Below are 19,578 nucleotides of genomic sequence, written 5' to 3'. Positions count from 1 at the left end.
GAGTGTGCAGTGAGTCAGTATCGCCGTGAAGCAGACTGGGAGGAGTGTGCAGTGAGTCAGTATCGCTGTGAAGCAGACTGGGAAGAGTGTGCAGTGAGTCAGTATCGCTGTGAAGCAGACTGGGAGGAGTGTGCAGTGAGTCAGTATCGCTGTGAAGCAGACTGGGAGGGATGAGCAAAGACTGACAAAGGCAGCATCAGAAAGAAGTAGAGATAGGTCATGGGCAAGTTGTTTTTGTTGACTTTAAAGCTGCATGAGGGAAAGATCGAGCTTTTTAAAGAAAACTATGTAATTTAAATTCAGGGTAAGATAGTTTTTAAACTAAATGCATGATGCGGAGGTTTCAGTTCCTTGTGTTGTATGGCCTACAGAATGAGGGAAATTGTAGGATCTCTTGGCCGTCTGGAGGACCACATCTGCAGGAAGTGCCATTGGCTCAATCAGTTTGGGCACCAGGTTTTTGAGCACAGCAGCGTATCCGTGAGGCTGAGAGTTATTGGAGAGCACATTTTTAAATATGGTCACCTCAGGTGGTGGCAACGCCCTAGTGGTGTTATCACTGGACTGTTAATCCAGGAAACCCAGCTAATGTTCTGGGGACCTGGGTACGAATCCCACCACAGAAGATGGGGGAATTTGAATGCAATGAGTTCAACTGGAATTAACAGTCTAATGATGACCATTATCGATTGTCAGGAAAAACCCATCCTTACCTGGTCTGGCCTATGTGTGACTCCAGACCCACAGCAATGTGGTTGACTTTGAACAGCTCCCTGCTCTTAGGGATGGGTCATAGATGCTGGCCTAGCCAGCGATGCCATCATCCCATTAATGAATTTTAAAAAGCTGAAGGGAGTTATCAGAGATGGAATGGTTGACCAATCAGAAGGAAGGAAGGGAGGCAGTCTGGAAAGTCCAGAGCGCAACTAACTCAAGAACAGTGTTTGGAAAATGAACAACTGACTGTTCCTCTGGGGAACACAGCCAGAAGGGGAAGGGATGGAAACCAGACAAATGATGAGCTATTGCAGTAGGAGATTCAATAGCAAGGGATATGGAGGCATTTCTGCAGGCAGAGACATGGCTCCGGGATAGTCTGTTGCCACCCTGGCCAGAATAAAGGATATCACTGACTGCCTGTAGGACAGTCTAGGTCAAAAGAGGGAGCTAGGTAGCAGATTAAAAAGCAGGATCTCAAAGGTTGTAACGTCTGGACTACTCCCAGTGTCACATGCTGGTGTGGGAATAGGCAGCTAGAGCAAAGGCATGTGTGGTTAAAGAGTTAAATAACACTGAATTACTAGATTTCAAGTTTCTGATTAACAGCAATTGTTGTCTATTTTTGAATTATCAAAATAAAAGCAATTATTTCTGAACAGTATTAACAGTCTGAAGTTGAATACACAAGATACAGAATTACAAAATACTCTAAGACTAAGTGATAAATTTAACACACAATTCTGATCGAGTTGCTAATATTTTTCCTAGGATTTCTTGAGCTGGTAATGGATATTTTTGGCACCCCTTGTTCTAGCCTAGCTTTTCATTCATTCTAGGCTAGTTGTCTGCTAGTGCTTTTGGATATATTGCCAGTACTCTTTCTCCTTCTAATAATCTCAAACCAAAAAGACAGCAAGTACAGTTCTCTCTACAGAGATAAAAATTGCATTGCAAACTTTACACTCCATTTTGTACATGTAGCATCATAACTCCCACATGAATTACAACACAGAACCCACAGGTTTATTTGACTGCACTATCCACCATTAAGTCCACTAGGAAAAATAACATAACCTGCTTAGTTCGCTAGTGCCTGTAGATCATGTCAAAGTGACATGCCACTCCTACACATCTTCAGTCAAGCAATTTACTCATTCCTGGCCAGAATCCTTAAAGTAAAACTACATGGTTTGCAAGAACAAATTATTGAAGATGAGGATTGATTTTTAAATATTATTTAAATGAACAAGGTATTATATTAGAAATGGCTACATCTATAGGAATTTCAGGGTACTCTCTGCAGTTAGAGTGAACACAAATGGTATCCCACATGCTTGGTTTTCTCTGGTGCGTATTTTTCTGTTCACCACCACATCCCTGAAATGATATTCCAGCTGATATTGTAAGACAGAGAAAATTGGAATTCAGCTGTCGCCCAACTCAATCTCATCTCCTTCAGTCAGTAACAGGTATAACTGGCTGTCATTAATGTGAAAAGCTCCACTGTAGCTCGTCATTAATATTCCAAATTAGACCATTTGAAGTCTGGTGTAGTAGTCAGTCCATTATTACATGAAGCATACACCTACTGTTCTCAGCACTGGCAGTAACGTAAAGCATCACCCACAAATACAGATTGCTTCATGGAATACTTACCATAGCTAAGTCTATGATTAACTTATGGATTGTTAACAGACGCCAACCAATGATAAATCTGAATGTCGCTAAGGAAGAAACTAAAAATGGAATGCATGCAAAAACCATTTGCCGTCTGTAAACATTAAAAAAAGTTTATACTTGGACATTCCTAGGCATGTTAGGCAAGTTAATGCGTTTTCTAATATTTTGAATTCAATCTTTTATTTATGTACATTTTGTATGTCTGCTATTAAATTCTACTATCTTTTTTCATGAACATTCCATTCCATGCTTATGTTGTGCTTTCTAAAGATATGGAACCTATTATTAACTCGCAGAATAACAACATAAAAGGTTATGGTCCAATTCATAATTGTAAGTTTTCTATGAGGTTGAACTACCTTATTGAGTCATTTGCCTTTGCTTTGGCAATTCCTCTGCTGGGGTCCGATAAATATATTTCTGACCAAAAAAAAATCTCGTGAACAATTTTTTTACATTTATTCCCAGTATGTGGGTGTCACTGACAAGGGCAGTGCTCGTTCCCAGAACCACTTCAGAAGGCAATTTACAGTGCAGGGCTCAATCGGTGGTGTTCCTTTCTTAAAGAATATTAGTGCACCAGTTCAGTTTGTAGGACAAGCTGACTGGTTATTGTTACTGGTACCAGCCTTTGATTTTTCATTACTTTTAAAAATAAACCTGAATTCAAACTCTTAAGCTACCACGGTGAGATCTGAATGTACATTCTCTGAATTGTTAGTTCCCAAGTTACTAACCCAGTACTTCAACCCCAACACTTATAACTCTTCACCTAAAAGTTGCAATAATCATTGCACAAACCACAAGTTCCAAAAGTAAAACTTCAACCAAGAAGTGAGTCTTACTCTCAGGCCTGAGGAGCTACACATAACTCTCAAGCAGTAGACAGAACAAGAGGAAACGCTTAGACTAAAGACAAAAAACGCAGATGCTGGAAGTTTGAACGAAAGGACATCGATCCAAAATTGTTTCTCTCTCCACGGATGCTGAGTATTTCCAACATTTTCTGGTTTTATTACAAGAACTGGGTTTTTAAAAGCTGGTAGGTTTGAAAACAGGGAACTGGTGAAATTCAAAAACCACAGTCTCAGTTGACACTGAATCCTGACATCTCTGTTACATTTTAAAATTTCCAAAGTGATGGTGAGTGGGGAGGAACAGGGAATCCTGTCCCTGCCAACTAATGGCCCATTAACTCTTTCAGGAGACGTTGTCAGGTAGGGAACATTGAAAATTACAGTTTAAAGGGAACTTCAACAAACCCAGACAATCTGATGCACATTAGTAGCTGGCCGTTGGAGTCAATGCAGGGAGATCAGAAAGTTTGTTTTTAAATAGCTGAAAAGTGTCTGTTCATGAGGTTATCTTGAGCTATGTCAAGTGCATTACTTTGGTTTTGCCTGACCCTCTGAACTACTGCCTTCTCTATTCAGCAGGTCACCTCCCTTTTGTAGCTCCTGCTTTCCAGATGCATTTGGCACCACTAATTCTAGACCAAGTTCATTCCTTCCCAATTAGGACCTTTGCATTTAGAAGTAATATTGTTTGTGAGGTGACTGAAGTGCAAGATCAGGAACAACCTTTGTTATCTCAACCAATTTCCCTCGCTGCCTTTATTACAGGTTTACCTGCACTACTTGAACTGTTGTAGAAAGTAAGTCATCGTCACTCTCTTGTAAATAATTAAAAACAACAAATGCTGGCTTAGCAAGGAACAGCAATGTCCATGAAATAAAAATAAAAATCTCTCTCTCACCATGAGTTTCTATGATTTTATTCTATTCCTTCTTACCGTAAGCTATTTGAATAATGTTAAAAAGTTAAACAAATTGCTACATGAAAGATGCTGTGGAACTTGAAAGGGTTCAGAAAAGATTTACAAGGACGTTGCCAGGGTTGGAGGGTTTGAGCTATTGGGAGAGGCTGAATAGACTGGGGCTATTTTCCCTGGAGCATCAGAGGCGGAGGGGTGACCTTATAGAGGTTTATAAAATCATGAGGGACATGGAGAGGGTGAATAGTCAAGGTCATATTCCCAGGATAGGAGAGTCCAAAACTAGAGGGAGTGGGTTTAAGGCTAGAGGGGAAAGGTTTAAAAAGGGACTCAAGGGGCAACTTTTTCACACAGAAGATGGTGTGTGTATGGAATGAGCTGCCAGAGGAAGTGGTGAAGGCTGGTACAATTACAATATTTAAAAGGCATCTGGCTGGGTATATGAATATGAAAGATTTAGAGGGATATAGACCAAATGCTGGCAAATGGGACTAGATTTATTTTGGATATATTTTGATCAGCCTGGACGTGTTGGACCAAATGTCTGTTTCTGTACTGTATAACTCAACGACCATGACTCTATAACATTACCATTCTTTCTGCCATCGTCATTGACTCATCAATTATTTGTCACTTGAGCACCTCAAGATTGTACAACTACATTCTCCTGACTGAGAATCAGAAATCATGCCTCAAGCTGATTAAAGCTCCTGGAAGTGCCAAACAGCTGCCACAGTCAATGGGGACACATACCCTGCCAGTCCTTCAGATGGCAGAGCAGAAGACAGCACCATCTTAAAACTCTTCAAAAACTAGCCTGAATCATGGGGCCAAATCCTGCTGTGGTATTTAAATCCATGGCCCTCCAAATCAGAGACTCAAGATGCTTATTTTCCTGAGCTATCTCCAAGGAACAAAGCTTTGTTAAGACTAATAGGTTCTGGCAGGTTCAAAATCTCTTCTCCCTCCAGTTGCTCTTCCCACTCTACAAATTTAATTTCTAGTCCATTTAGCTAAGGCTTAATTTCCTCTGGGTAATGTTGGGCTTGATTCATTGTAGTAACTAACTGAATGAAAAGAAAAATAATGTTGATGTGAACTACAGCTGCCTTTCTCATGTCACCACTTGCTGATGATGGTCACTGTAATATCTTAATCCTGGAAATATAGCATAATAGGAACATAGGACTCCAGATTGTTGCAAAGCTGTTACATAATCAGTCACTCAAACATCAAACCTGCAGGGGATGAGTAAATACTTAGCTAAATCCCTAGACATGAAACAATCCATGCATTTTTCTAAGATGCTAACATTACTTTCTCCCGTTTGCCCCAATTTAACCCGCTTGCAATCTATTACAGCTAAAGATGTTGACATTCATTACACCCACATCCTCCCACTCTCACTCTGAAATTGGCCATAAAGAGATACTTAAGAGACATCCAGGGTCGACATTTGCTTAGACTTTTCATTGGTCTCTGCTCACAGCAGGAATGCTCCAGATCAGAATGATATGCATGAGAAATTCCAGGCAAGACCCACATGTCACACATAGCTTTGTCATAGCACTGAATTTCAGATGGATATGTGCATGTAAAACAGCCCTGTGAATGAATTAAAAGAATTGCAAAAGGATCCCTTATTCAGAATTAAAATGCCAAGGATACAGGATTGTGTACGGTAAAGCTGTTCCAATGTTTCCATTATAAAAGAGAACACACATTAAGAGAATAACATCTGCAAAAACAAAGAACAGTAGCGTTAGTGGTATACGATACAAACACAGGTGTACAATTGGCTTGCTTCGCAGAAATTAACGCAATCATTAATTAAAATTTTAATTCCCATGAAACCCATCAACAAGAGACAATAATTTTAATTGTGATCAAACAGTCCCACCTGAAACATTAACCACTTGTTTTCTCTTTCACATGCTGACAAGCCTGTTAGACACATGTGGCGTTCTCTCTTATTTCGGCTTTCAGGCATTAATATTCTTTATTTCATACAGAAAATCATTTGTTGAATCTTTGCCATTACTATACTGTACTATTTGTCAAATACTAAATCAGAGCTTCCCAAAGTAAAGGTCAATACAAGCTCCACAGTGCTCCATCTCTTCTCTCCATTCGCCTCTCACAGATCTTCCCTCTCCTATCACTTGTTCACTCAGTTCTCACCAAGGGTGCATGATCATTTTTATACCTCAATAGAGGTCCCAGTGGGAAAAGTTGGAGAAGTACAGCACTAAACGTGGGTCACATGCTATACCAATGTGATAAAGTGATAAAGTATAAGCTCAGGGATTTCTTTGGTGCAGTACGTTTTGAATTTCAGCTTGTAGAATATAAAATATTAGGCATTATACTTGATTTCTAAATGTTTGACCTACTTCCTTCCTACTTGCTAGCTCCTTGTAAAGCAGGTTGCCTAGAGGCTGGAAGATGTCAATAATTCATTTGTAGAGTTAGTCAAAACCATGCCCAATACATACAAACATCTTCATGCGCACTATCCAACCGAGATTATTGGATAATGCTGAATTACAGGAAGCTAGGGATTTCCTTTCTTTCTCCAGCCCATAACATTAAAGGTAATCACACAACCATAAGAAACTGGAACAGGAATAGGCTGTTTGGCCCATTGAGTCTGCTCCAATATTCCTCACATCCTCTTTCCTGCCTTTTCCCCTGTCATCCCTGATTCTCCTACTGATTAAGAATCTATGTATCTATTTCAGCTTTTAATATACACAAGGACTCTGACCTTTAGAGAAGAAATTCCTCCTCATCCCAGTCTTAAATTGATGCCCTTTATTCTGATACTCAACCCTCTGGTCCTGGACTCTCCCATGAGGGTAAATGTCCTCTCAGCATTTTCCCCTGTCAAGCCCCTTAAGAATCCTGTGTTTCAATGAGATCACCTCTCATTCTTCTAAACTCCAGTGAGTCGAGTCCCAACCTGGTTAGCCTTTGCTCATAAGGCAATCTCTCCATATTAGGGATCATCCTAGTGAACCTTCTCTAAACTGCCATCAATGAAATAATATAATTCCTTAAATAAGGGGACTAAAACTGCTCACGGTACTCCAGATGTGGACTGACCAGCATCTTGTACAGCTGCAGTAAGACTTCCCTCCTCTTGTACTCCAACCCCCTTGAAATTAGGGCCAACATTCCATTAGCCTTCCTGATTACATGTTGATCAAATAGATCAAATCATTTGTTCTCCAACCAGTCAATTTGTACCTTAAAACCAGTTGTAGGATTGAAAGGTTTCTTGTGTGCTAACTTTCTGTGTTTCATGCAGAAGTACAACCCAGAAGCTGTGCGGTCAACTTTACTCAGGATCAGACTTGAAAACATACAACCTGTGCAGCTTACTGGTTGACTGTCTAGTACAACTGATTATAGAAATTACAGTAGGCAGTGCTGCCGTTTATCCAACTCAGCTACTGAGAGCGTTAGCTTGCCAACTGGAGCCAACCGTTTTAATTCCATAATGCACTGTCAAAGTCCTGTTAACCCTTACACAAAGAAAAGAGTATGACAGTCTTTTTTCACACTTCCCCCTGCTTAGTTTGTCATTCTAGCAGCATACGGAATAATTGGTTACCTTGTAGAATTAAGACTGGATACTCCAAGTATGTTGTCAATGGGTACCCATAGTAAGTCTGGTATGTCAGGAAAATCGAAAACCTAAAACAGATCAAATCATTGGTTTCAAATCAGTTGTAGGAATTAAACATTTCCTGTGTAAACAATAGGAGACAAACTATTTGAGCAAATTGACTATTGTTAATAACACACTCAAAAATTGTCAGAGACAGAAGAGATTCCTAGCTCCAAATGCTACCGAAAATTAAATATTTATTTCTGACTGACAAACTATTCTCTTTTTTTCCTCTCCTTTCCCTCTTTCTGTATTCATTGTTAATAAACAGAAACAAAACTTAACAGGGTCAGGGGTAGCTCAAAAATTTTCCTCCTCCTTGAAGTTTACTAAATACTCTCAATTAAATCTCAACAGTTGTCATACTGGAATGACACCACACAGTAATACAATATCAATCTGAGGTGAGTATTTAAATACTGGATAAAAAGCTAAGTGACAGGAGTTTGGAAAACTTAGTGAGTGCAGATCGACAACATGCATTAGCTCCCTGCCCCCTTGTGCCCTAGCTTTGGTCCTGGACACTAACACTCCCTGAGGGGCTGGGTCTGTCTCAGTCCGTTAGGCCATCTGCATCGCTCCAGCTCCTCAGTGAGAACGGCCCACACATCTACTGGCTGATCTCCCTCATGTCTGAACAGGTCCACATGGTTTTCTCCTGCTGGAGACTGAGCAGAGGCCTGGCCAGCAGCTCTCCTCTGAGCGCTAGTGACCTGGAGGCTTTTCTCCCTCATGCATCTGCATAACCGTGGGCAAGAGGTCTTCAGCAACCTCATATCCTGCACTCCCTTTGCCAGTTCAGTTTAGGAAACCGAGTTGGCACAGACGAGTTAGGCCGACGGGCCTGTTTCCATTCTGTATGACTATGACACTTCGGCATCACCATTTGTCAATGTTCCAAGCCTAACCACAAGCAGAGTCTAATTAATTGCCAGGACCTGGGTTTCTCTGCACGAGAGACCCTGGACCAGTCTTTCCTGGTAAGAGAGGGAATCCTCACCTTGCACAGTCTGACTTCTGTAAAGACTCACACCCCCTCCAACCAGTCGGTCTTTGCTCTGCCCTGCTATGGAATGTCTTCTACTGTGAATGGTGCAACTGTTAGTGCTAGTATATGTTGGGCAAAGGCCTTGGGGTATTCCAGGACAATGAGCAGGCGGCTCAGAGGGGATTGCAGGGTTAGAAGCGTGGGAGGGAGTGAAGAAAGATTTTGCATACAACAAAGGAGGCTGTCAGAGCACAGGCCTTGGTGGGAGGCGAGTGCAGGAGCACAACATCAAGTGAGAATGAGAGGGAGCAGACAGCAGGGTACAGTACATACCCTTCCTGCCTGATCATAGAATCCCTACAGTGTGGAAGCAGCCATTAAGACCATCCAGACCACACTGACCCTCCAAACAGCTTCCCACTCAGATGACCCCGCTACTCTATCCCTACATTTCCCATGGCCAATCCACCTAACCTGCACATCCCTGGACACAATGGGACAATTTAGCATGGCCAATCTGCCTAACTTGCACATCTTTGGAGTGGGAGGGGAAACCGGAGCACCCAGAGGAAACCCATGCAGACACGGGAAGAACGTGCAAACTCCACACAGACAGTCACCCGAGAGTGGAATTGGTCCCTGGTGTGTGGGGTAGCAGTGCTAACCACTGAGCCACCATGCCACTCCTCTGTATCCTGGACAGGGCACTGTCTTCTGTGGCAATCTCCAATCAGGCAGACATTAAGCGGTCACATGACCTCCTCTGTCCGTTTTCCCAGAAAAGAATACACTTCCTATCCAATGCCCCATCAACCAGCACCTCCAGATCCCCTTTTAGAGAACTTCAGTGCCAACTTGATCTCTTTGGCCATCATCAGTTACTGGTCTCGAGCAGGGCAGATGCCACTGTACCTTCATGTTCATCGTGAGCTCTTAAAGATGGCATAGCCACAAGGGATGCTGTCTAATAGTGGATGTCAGGTGAGTGGCAAATTCTATCATGAATGACACATGGTAAGATGGGATGGAGACGTTGTGTGATACCATAGGTTGGCAACAGCAATTAAAGCAGAGTGTTTGGTGATATCTGGCAGGGAAATGTAACCAGCCTCGCGATAAGTTTCAGTTGACCAAACTTGACACAACTAATGCTTAGCCAAAAAAAAAACGCAATATTCCACCCTGTTTCTCTCTCTGCAGATGTTTCCAAATCTGCCGAGTTTCTCTGTTTTCATTTCCAAATTCCAGCCTTGGCAGGATTTTGTTTTTACTCAATAAATAACTTCCTAGAAACAGAATTGTAACACTCATGACTCATTTGGAGCCTAGAGGGGGAATGTTATGACAGGGGCTTCATGACTGGTCCCTTTAAGTAAGAGTGGCTGCAATAATGATGTTCCCACGATCTTAAAAGGCCAGCCTAAAATTCCCACGCAATAAAAATCAAACTGGTACCTGGCAAAACAAACTGCCTGGTTCCCGCCTGTTTATTTGGAATTTCAAAAATGTAAAACTATTAAAATACATGGATACAGTTCACATTTCCCACTATGGGTTTTCTTTTATTCTGAGCAAAATGTAGGAAATGTTTTCCCCTTTGATAACGCACATATTCTGATTACAACACAATTAAATTGTAGCATTTAAATATTACATTTCCTTATCTGGAGTTTTGACAATACACAGCTTTGATATTTCTGCCCATTAACCCCCCATTCATCAATATGACAACTTTCTTACCTACAAAGGATTTGTTATCCTGGTAGTGCATCTGACCTAAAAGAGGTATGAAGCCAGACTCCTCGGTGATCGAAGATGCCATTGTACAGCTTCTAAATTACTAATGAGCTTGTAGAAGTAAAAAGCCTGCAGTGTATCAGTATTACATGCAGAACCGCAATACTTGACTCTGTATTTGGCTCAATGTTCCTAAGGTTGTATCCTTATACAGTTCTTTCTCTGAATTAGCACTAGCACATCAGGAACCCATCTAGGGCTACACAAAATTTTTGTTTCCCCAAACTGTCAACAGCATTCACTTCAGTTGGTTGCCCATATTAGAGCCCAATGTTGACGTATTATTTAAAAAATTAAACTTATGTACATTTCAGCTTAGCTTTATTAGACAGTACACTTCATGTATGCTGATCAATGTTAGCAATTATATCAATGCTTTACGTTGCTTAGATATTCTAATAAAGCTTTATGTCAAACTTTCTATCTATACTTTTTTTTCCTTTATTCATTCACGGTGGGCTGAGGGTGTCGCTGGCCTGGCAGCATTTATTACCCATCCCTAATTGCCCAGAGGGCAGTTAAGAGTCAACCACATTGCTGTGTGTCTGGAGTCACATGTTGGCCAGACTAGGTAAGGATGGCAGTTTCCTTCCCTCAAGGACATTAGTGAGCCAGATGGGTTTTTCCAACAATCAACAATGGATTCATGATCATCATTAGATTCTTAATTCCTCCCATTTATTAAATTCAAATTCCACCATCTGCCATGACGGGATTTGAACCCGGGTCCCCAGAACGTTATCTGGGTCTCTGGATTAACAGTCCAGCGATAATACCACTAGGCCCATCACCTCCCCTACAGTACTCAAGTCAAAAAACTATAGTCATGTTGTACTAACCCAATTTCTCTCCGTCCTGCCTCACAATTTAGATGTTCGTAAAGAATCAAATTGAACTAAAGATTAAAGTATGTTCTAACAGTCTGAAAGATTGATTAAAGCTCCTTCAAAATGCTTTCACCAAGCCTATCAAAAGAACAAATTTGATGCAACAGAAGATGGATGATCCATTTATCGTGAGCTGTCTCAAGATCTTTGAATTTCGGCAATGCACATTGTAGATGGTACACACTGCTGCTACCAAGCATCAGAGTTGGAGAGAATGGATGTTGTGCCAATCAAATGGGCTGCTTTATCCAGGATGGTGTCAAGCTTCTCTAGTATTTTAGAGCTGCATCCATCTGGGTAAGTGGGGAGTATTTCATCGCACTCCTGACTTGTGCCATGTAGATGGTGGCCAGGCTTTGGAGAGTCAGGAGGTGAGTTACACACAGTATTCTTAGCTTCTGACTGGCTGTTATTGCCACGGTATTTATATTGGTGAGGCCATTTGTGTTTCTGGTCAACGGTAACCTGCAGAATGTGGATAGTGGGAGATTCAGTGATGATAACTCCATTGAATGTCAAGGGGCAGTGGTTAGATTGTCTCTCATCAGAGACAGTCAATGCCAGGCACTTCTGTGGCACAATTGATTCTTGCTGCATGTCAGCATGAGCCTGGTTATTGTCCAGATCATGTTGTCATTGGACATGGACTGTTTCAGTATGTAAAGAGTCACAAATAGTGATAAACATTGTGCAATCATCAGCGAACATCCCCAATTCTAACCTTATGATGGAGGGAAGTTCATTGATGAAGCAGCTGAAGATGGTTGGGCCTAGGACACTACCCTTAGGGACTCCTGCAGAGATGTCCTGCAGCTGAGATGACTTACATCCAACAACCACGACCATCTTCCTATGTGTTGGGTCTGACTTCAACCAGAGAGAGTTTGTCCGATTTTTATTGACTTCCATTTTGCTAGAACTCCTTAATGCCAAACCTGGTCAAATGCAGCCTTGATGTCAAGGGCTGTCACTCTCACCTCACCTCTAGAATTCAGCTCTTTTGTCCATGCTTGAACCAAGGCTGTAATGAGGTCCGGAGCTGAGTGACCCTGGCGGAACCCAAACTGGGCGTCGCTGAGCAGGTACTACATGATAGCACCTTCCATCACTTTACTGAAGATCGAGAGTAGGCTGATGGGGTGGTAACTGGCCAGATTGTATTTGTCCTGCTTTTTGTGTACAGGACAAACTTGGGCAATTTTCCACACTGTTGGGTAGATGCCAGTGCTGTAGCTGGACTGGAACAGCTTGGCTAAGGGAGTAGCAAGTTCTGGAGCATAAGTCTTCAGTACTATTGCCAGAATGTTGTCAGGGCCCATAGCCTTTGCACTATCCAATGCTTCTAACTGTTTCTTTATACCATGTGAAGTGAATCAGATTAGCCGAAGACTGGTATCGGTAATACTGGGTACCTCTGGAAGGGGTTGAGATGGATCTTTCTCTTAGCACTTCTAGCTACAGATTGTGGTGAATGCTTTAATCTTATCTTTTGCACTGACATGGCTTTTCCATCGAGAGTTGGGGATATTTGCAGAGCCTTCTCCTCAAATGAGGTGTTCAATTGTCTGCCATCATTCATGACTAGATGTGACAGGACTGCAGAATTTTGATCTGATCTGTTGGTTGTGGGATCCCTTAGCTCTGGCTATCATTTGATGTGCATGCTGTTTTGCACACGAATACTCCTGTTTGGTAGCTTCACTAGGTTGGTACCTCATTTTTAAGACTGCCCTCTCGCACTCTTCACCAAAACAGGATTGATCCCTCAGCAGTAGTAGAGTAAGGGATATGCTAGGCCATGAGATTGTGTTGGGAGTACAGTTCTGCTGCTGATGACTCCCAGCATCTCAAGGATGCTCAGTCTTGAGTTGCTAGATCTGTTTGAAGTCTGTTCCATTTAGCACAGTGATAGTTTCACACAACACAATGCAAGTGTCATGATGGGACTTTGCCTCCACAAGGGCTGTGCAGTATCGGTGAGAGTGGCAACTCCCAGACGGATGTGTCCGCAGTAGGTAGATTGTTGAGGATGAGGTTACATACTTCATTCCCCTTTGTTGGATCCCTCACCACCTGCTGCAGACCCAGTCTAGCAGCTATGTCCTTTAGGACCTGAGCAGCTTGATCAGTGATGCTCCGTTCTGAGCCAGTGTCAGTGGTAGACAATGAAAACCCCCAATCCCGAGCACATTCTATGCCCTTGCTACACTGAGTGCTTTCTCCAGGGTTGTGTTCAACATGAAGGAGTACTGATTCATCAGCCGAGGGAGGGTGGTATGTGGTTATCAGTGGGGGGTTTCCTTGCCCATGTCTGACCTGATGCCATATTTATAATTCTACACGGAAGCTTTGGACAGTGTAGAGGATTTCTCTTCTTTCCATAGTCGTTCACAGTAATGTATTTCCAGTTGAGGATTGTACAAGGCTTGGATGGAAACTGGCAGGTGGTGGCGTCCCCATGCACCTGTCACCCTTGTTTTCGCAGGCGGTTGGGTTAAAGAATTGCTCTTGAAGACAACTTGACAAGTTTCCACAGTGCATGGTGTATAAGGTACACACCACTGCCACTGTGCGCCAGCGGTGGGGACAGCGAATATTTATGCTGGTGGATAGGCTGCTTAGTCCTGGATGGGGTTGAGTATCTTGAATGTGTTGGAGCTGCAGTTATCCAGGCAAGTGGACAGCATTTCAACCCCCTCCTGAGTTGTGCCTGGTTGATGGTGGATGTGGTTTGCAGAACCACAAAATGAGTTAATCACCATGTAATTCCCAGGTATCACAACAATTTATTTTATCTAACACCATAAATTTCATTAAAACGGTAATGCTGCTAGTTAAAGTGAGAGAGTATACCTTAGATATAGTTCCTCCAATCTAATGTGGGACAATGGGCAGCAAGTCTCCACCAGAAGCCCTTGGCAATCTCTCTTGTCCCAACCAAAGTGATGGTCTTGAACGTTCTCCTACTCCTAAAACATACTTTGCCAGATCTTCTTTAGCTGGACTTGTCTTCTTTTCCCATCTAGTAGTGTCCATTCAATTGCTATTCTGGTTGTTGCGGGGGGGGGGGGGGGGGGGGGGGGGGGGGGGTGGCGGGGTGTACATTTGGGAAGTGAAATGCATCACTTGGCAGTCTCGGATATCTCTCTGTCACAAAGTTCCAGCAGTGCCTTTGACCAGCCCAGCGTAGCACTTCTTCATGAGTGACATTGCCTCTCCATGAGATGCCCAGGATCTTACATAGGTTATTCTCCTGTAGGCCTTGCTGCAATAAATTGCATTTCATACTAGAACGGGCACGTTGATGGTGTTTGAAGCACACACCATGTGGGGACACTGGAAGATCAATGTGGCTTTGTACAAACACAAGGACATCCACAAAATGACATGCAGGTCGCCAGATGATAACATACTAAATAAAATTACTATATACACATTAGCAGCAGATGGGAGATATCACTACAAAATGTCTGGAGTTGTCGAGGTGCTGACATAGGATCAGATCACCACCTTGTCTTAGGCATGGTCTGCCTGAAATTGACGAAAGCAACAACCACAAAGTCATAGAGGCCTTGGGAGAGGCAGTAGAGTAATGGCATTATCACTGGTGTAGTAATCCATAAACTCAGGTTCATATTCTGGGGACATGGGTTTGAATCCCACCAAGGCAGATGGTGAAAATCTGAATTCAATAAAAATCCGGAATAAAAAGCAACCACTATCAATTGTCATAAAAACCTGTCTGGTTCACTAATGTTCTTTAGAGAAGGAAACTGCCTTCCTTACCTGGTCTGGCCTATGTGTGAATCCAGACCCACAACAATATGGTTGACTCTTAACTGTCCTCTGGGCAACAAAAAAATCCTGGCCTAGTCAGCAACACCCACATGCCATGAACAAATACAAACAATATTATAAAGAAATTGTAGGATAAGGACATATTGGAAGGTTTCTGACTGACCCTGTCCAACAGATTTAAAGTGGTAATGAAGCCAGGCAAATCTGAAGAGTTCCCACTTCTACAAAAGAGGATTAAAAAGAATTTCAGAGCACCACTGAGTAGAAGACAGGAACTAACAAAGAACAATGGATTTCTGATCCAACACAGAAGTTGATGAATGAAAGAAAGCTAAAGATGATCAAGAGGGACCAGGAAAAGAACAGTGAGAAAAGATATGAAAACAATGCAAGTACAAATGATTGGATAAAGCCATGAAGGAGAGCTGCAGGGGAGACAAACTAGGATAGATACAGTTACAAAGCAGGAAAGCACAAAAAACAGCAAACAAACAACGCCAACATGCTGCAGAACCAGATGGAAACCGGTTGGTACTTAGAGCAACATCACTGCACCTCAGCAGCTGAATGTCAACCTGGCAGAAACTGCCAGATCAGAGATCCAAAAAAACACAGCCACCATGAGCCTAAAGATCAAACCACCCAGGATTAATGACGTACCAGAGTGATTCAAACATGGTAAGAATGCCACATTGGGAGAGCTCACAGACTGTCTAACAAGACCTGCACTTTGGGAGGATGTTCCAGACAACAGGAGTTGCAGATGCTGGAAGCTGTACTGAAAACAATGAATGCTGAAGGTCACAATAGGTCAGACAGCATCCACGGAGAGAGAGCAAGTCAATGTTTCAAGTCTAGATGACTCTCCACCAGAGCTGAAATGAAGTTTGGGGGGATGGGGGGTTGAAGTGCAGGGATAATGGGTGTAGGGTGCTGGTGGCGAAAAGATGTTGATAATTCAGATTAAGTGATCAAAACGTGAGCGTGGCAGAACAATGGTTCAATGGTGTGTCTCCAATCACACTAACCAAGCTGCCAAGAAAGGGGAACCTCAGTATCTGTAGCCATTGGAGGGACAGAACACAAGGCAAGGGCTTCAGTACAGTGTGCCCCAACAGACTGAAGATAGAAGAAAATGGTACTGTGTGTGAAGAACAGGCAACTGTCCAGGGTGGCAGGTCATGCTGTGAGCAGATCTGTATACCAAGGGACAGTATTAAGCAGAGCCTAAAGTATTAGAAGCCATTTGTTATTCATTGATTTCAAGACAACTTTACACAGTATGGTTCAGCAGTTGCTCTGATACATCACAAGACAGGTTAGAATCACAGAGCAGCGTATCAACATCTTCAAAGCTGTGTATCATGACTCCAGCTGCTATGGACTCCTTCAATAGCCTCACAACAAGGCTGCCTACTCTCCCCATTTCTTTCTTCTTGGTTCCTGATTCCGTCATTGGGAAAGTAATGGTGGGTCCAGACTTTGGTGTGCCATGGCAGCACCATCATGATAGATCTGGACTTCACAGAGGATCTCCTTGTTGGCCAAAGAATCCAAGAGTCAAAAGTAGCTTGACCAGCTCAACACTGATCTACATATCTGCTGTGAGAAGACCAAGACATTGACAATGGATAGGCATCACAGCCATCAGATAACAAAACATCAAGGACATCAAACTTGTCCTCTACCTGGGAAGTAACACTTCTAGGCACAGTGATACAAGTTCAACATCCACACAAAATATTTTAGGTTCGGTTCTAAATTCTGTCAATTTCAATTTATCTGAATTACTCCATTTCGAATCATTTGAGATTTTGGATAAGTCTTAGCTGCCTGGTTCGTAAATGATGATTCAGGTTTTTAAATACTACTAACGTTCAAATTAAAAAGAAAAATTCAAATCAATTTCGTAAAGGATACCAAATTGGTCAGTTAATGGCAAAATCACAAATTCCAACCTGTTGATATGTATAGATTTCATACATTTATTATATAATACGATCTATTCTAAATAATGGTATGTCAAAGGCACAAAAAGTTGATTTTTTTTATTAAGTTTATAATAATTTTGATGGAAGAGTAAAGTCTAAGAGCAATATCACTGCACCTCAGAAAGATTCCTACTTTATCTGAGGCTTAAGTCTTAACATGACCCCATTACCAAACTAGCACGTTGCAAACTCTTTTTCAAAATTGGCCATTCCAATGTAACTGGACCAGAAACAGCACCAGCTCGTAGAGACATGGGCAACATTGTTTCTTGAAAGCACAGTATGCTCCAAGGTGAAGAAAATACAACATATTCATTATAAAAGGTACAATTTCACACATTATACTTAGAATATTCGAAACTACTGCTCTACCAACTTCTCAAAAATTCCTTTATAACTTTTCAAGTACTATTTTGTTATTTCTCATTTTAAAAATGACCCTTTTTCTTCACTCCCAACTAAAATATTTTTTATATCAATTCTGCTTTCTGAGTAGACTCAAACAACAGATATAAAGCATCTTGGTGCCTCAAATGACCCTGGCATACTTTCATCAATGGAGGGGAAGCACTTTAGGGGAGGGTAATGACCTAGTGGTGTTATTGCTTGACTATAAATCCAGAAACTCAGCTAATGTTCTGGGGACCTGGACTCAAATCCTGCCATGGCAGGTGATAGAATTTGAATCCAATAAAGAATCTGGAATTAAGAGTCTAATGATAACCATTGATAATTGTTGGGAAAAACCCATTTGGTTCACTAACGTCCTGTAGGGAAGGAAATCTATCATCCTTACTTGGTCTGCTCTATATGTAACTGTAAACCTACAGCAATGTGGGTGTGGTTCTTAACTGCCCTCTGGGCAATTAGGGGTGGGCAATAAATGCTGGCCTAGCCAACAAATCAACAATTAAAAAACTGGCTTCATTTTTAACTCAAACAAAAGTTTGGCACATTTATAGCCTAAATTAGAAATCAAACCAGATAAATACAAAGTGAAAATCTATTCAGGTTTGGTTTAAAGGGAGCTAGGCATTTTGGATGGGGAAGTGCAAAATAAGGACTCAAGATCAGGATGATTATCCTGCAGTGTTGCACCATGTGGCAGGTTATATTGATTTTTCAATAAGATCAGAGATAGTAGGAACTGCAGATGCTGGCGAATCTGAGATAACAAGGTGTAGAGCTGGATGGCCTGCTGTGTTCATCCAGCTCTACACCTTGTTCTTTCAATAAGATCATCTGGGTTTGAAACAGGGACTCTACAGAGACCTCATTCAAAACAAAGTAGCCTTGTTTCACATATCACACAAACTTATGAATGAAAAATTTGGTGAAGGTGAAAATAAAAAGTAGGGACTGTAACGATCCTGAGATTTGAGATTAAAAAGCAAAAGTTTCAGAATTATAGAAATAGGAATAGGTGATGGTCAGTAAAATTGATCAGCTCAGTTTGGATCAATATCCTTGGAATTTGGGAATGAAATGCTGAAATGTATATCACAGGGTAAATACAAAGTAAGTTTCCAAGTAACGTTAATTACTATCGGGTGAAGCAATGCCTGTGATACCCTCCCCATGACAGAACCACACCAGGTCTCTCTGGACTGAATTTCTGGAGCAGACCCAGGTCTGACACTGGGCCTACAGGCTGCAGATCATCAAGTGTCACTCACCTCCACCACCCTGTTCATCACCAGCCCTCACCCACAAACCATGAGGACCTCAAACATGGGTCACCACATCTCCAAGCCCCAGGCACCCCACCGGGCACCCTCACCAACCCTAGGCACATACACTCATATGCGACATTCCCGCTCCAAACTCTGGGCAACACATGCGCACAGCCCTTAAATTTGGGGCAAACACAAACAAAAAACCCACCCCAAACACAATCACCCTGGAAAGCCTGGGCGCACACGTACACACACACACACACACACACACTCTCTCTCTCACCCTGTAAACCCAGGGTAACGCACACACACACACACACACTCTCTCTCACCCTGTAAACCCAGGATACGCGCACACACACACGCTCTCTCACCCTGTAAACCCAGGGTACGCACACACACACACTCTCTCTCACCCTGTAAACCCAGGGTACGCACACACACACACACACTCTCTCTCACCCTGTAAACCCAGGGTGTACACACACACTAACACTCTCTCTCACCCTGTAAATTCAGAGCGTGTGCGCAACTCTCTCACCCTATGAAATCCAAGGTACACACACACACACACACACACACACACACACACAC

The 19,578-nt window shown here is 42.3% G+C and overlaps 1 protein-coding gene across 5 annotated transcripts in view; it reads right to left on the bottom strand.

Moving 5' to 3' along the window:
• slc66a3 (solute carrier family 66 member 3) overlaps positions 1-19,578 on the bottom strand; it is a 65,324-nt gene that overhangs the window by 30,223 nt on the left and 15,523 nt on the right. For all 5 annotated transcript variants that reach the window (XR_007262067.1, XR_007262066.1, XM_048596541.1 and 2 more), the window contains exons 2-4: positions 7,791-7,873; positions 5,843-5,912; positions 2,377-2,434 (exon numbers count right to left, since the gene is read on the bottom strand). Coding sequence is in view for 3 of the 5 variants with exons in the window: in XM_048596541.1 (XP_048452498.1) it covers positions 2,377-2,434; positions 5,843-5,912; positions 7,791-7,873 (211 nt within the window). In the remaining 2 variants the exon portion in view is untranslated. The remainder of the gene's footprint in view (positions 1-2,376; positions 2,435-5,842; positions 5,913-7,790; positions 7,874-19,578) is intronic.

Source organism: Rhincodon typus, chromosome 5 (assembly GCF_021869965.1).
Source record: "Rhincodon typus isolate 14 chromosome 5, sRhiTyp1.1, whole genome shotgun sequence".
In the NCBI taxonomy this organism is placed as follows: Eukaryota; Metazoa; Chordata; class Chondrichthyes; order Orectolobiformes; family Rhincodontidae; genus Rhincodon; species Rhincodon typus.
Note: the sequence above shows the minus strand (reverse complement) of the source record. Positions and strands in the feature narration are given on the sequence as shown.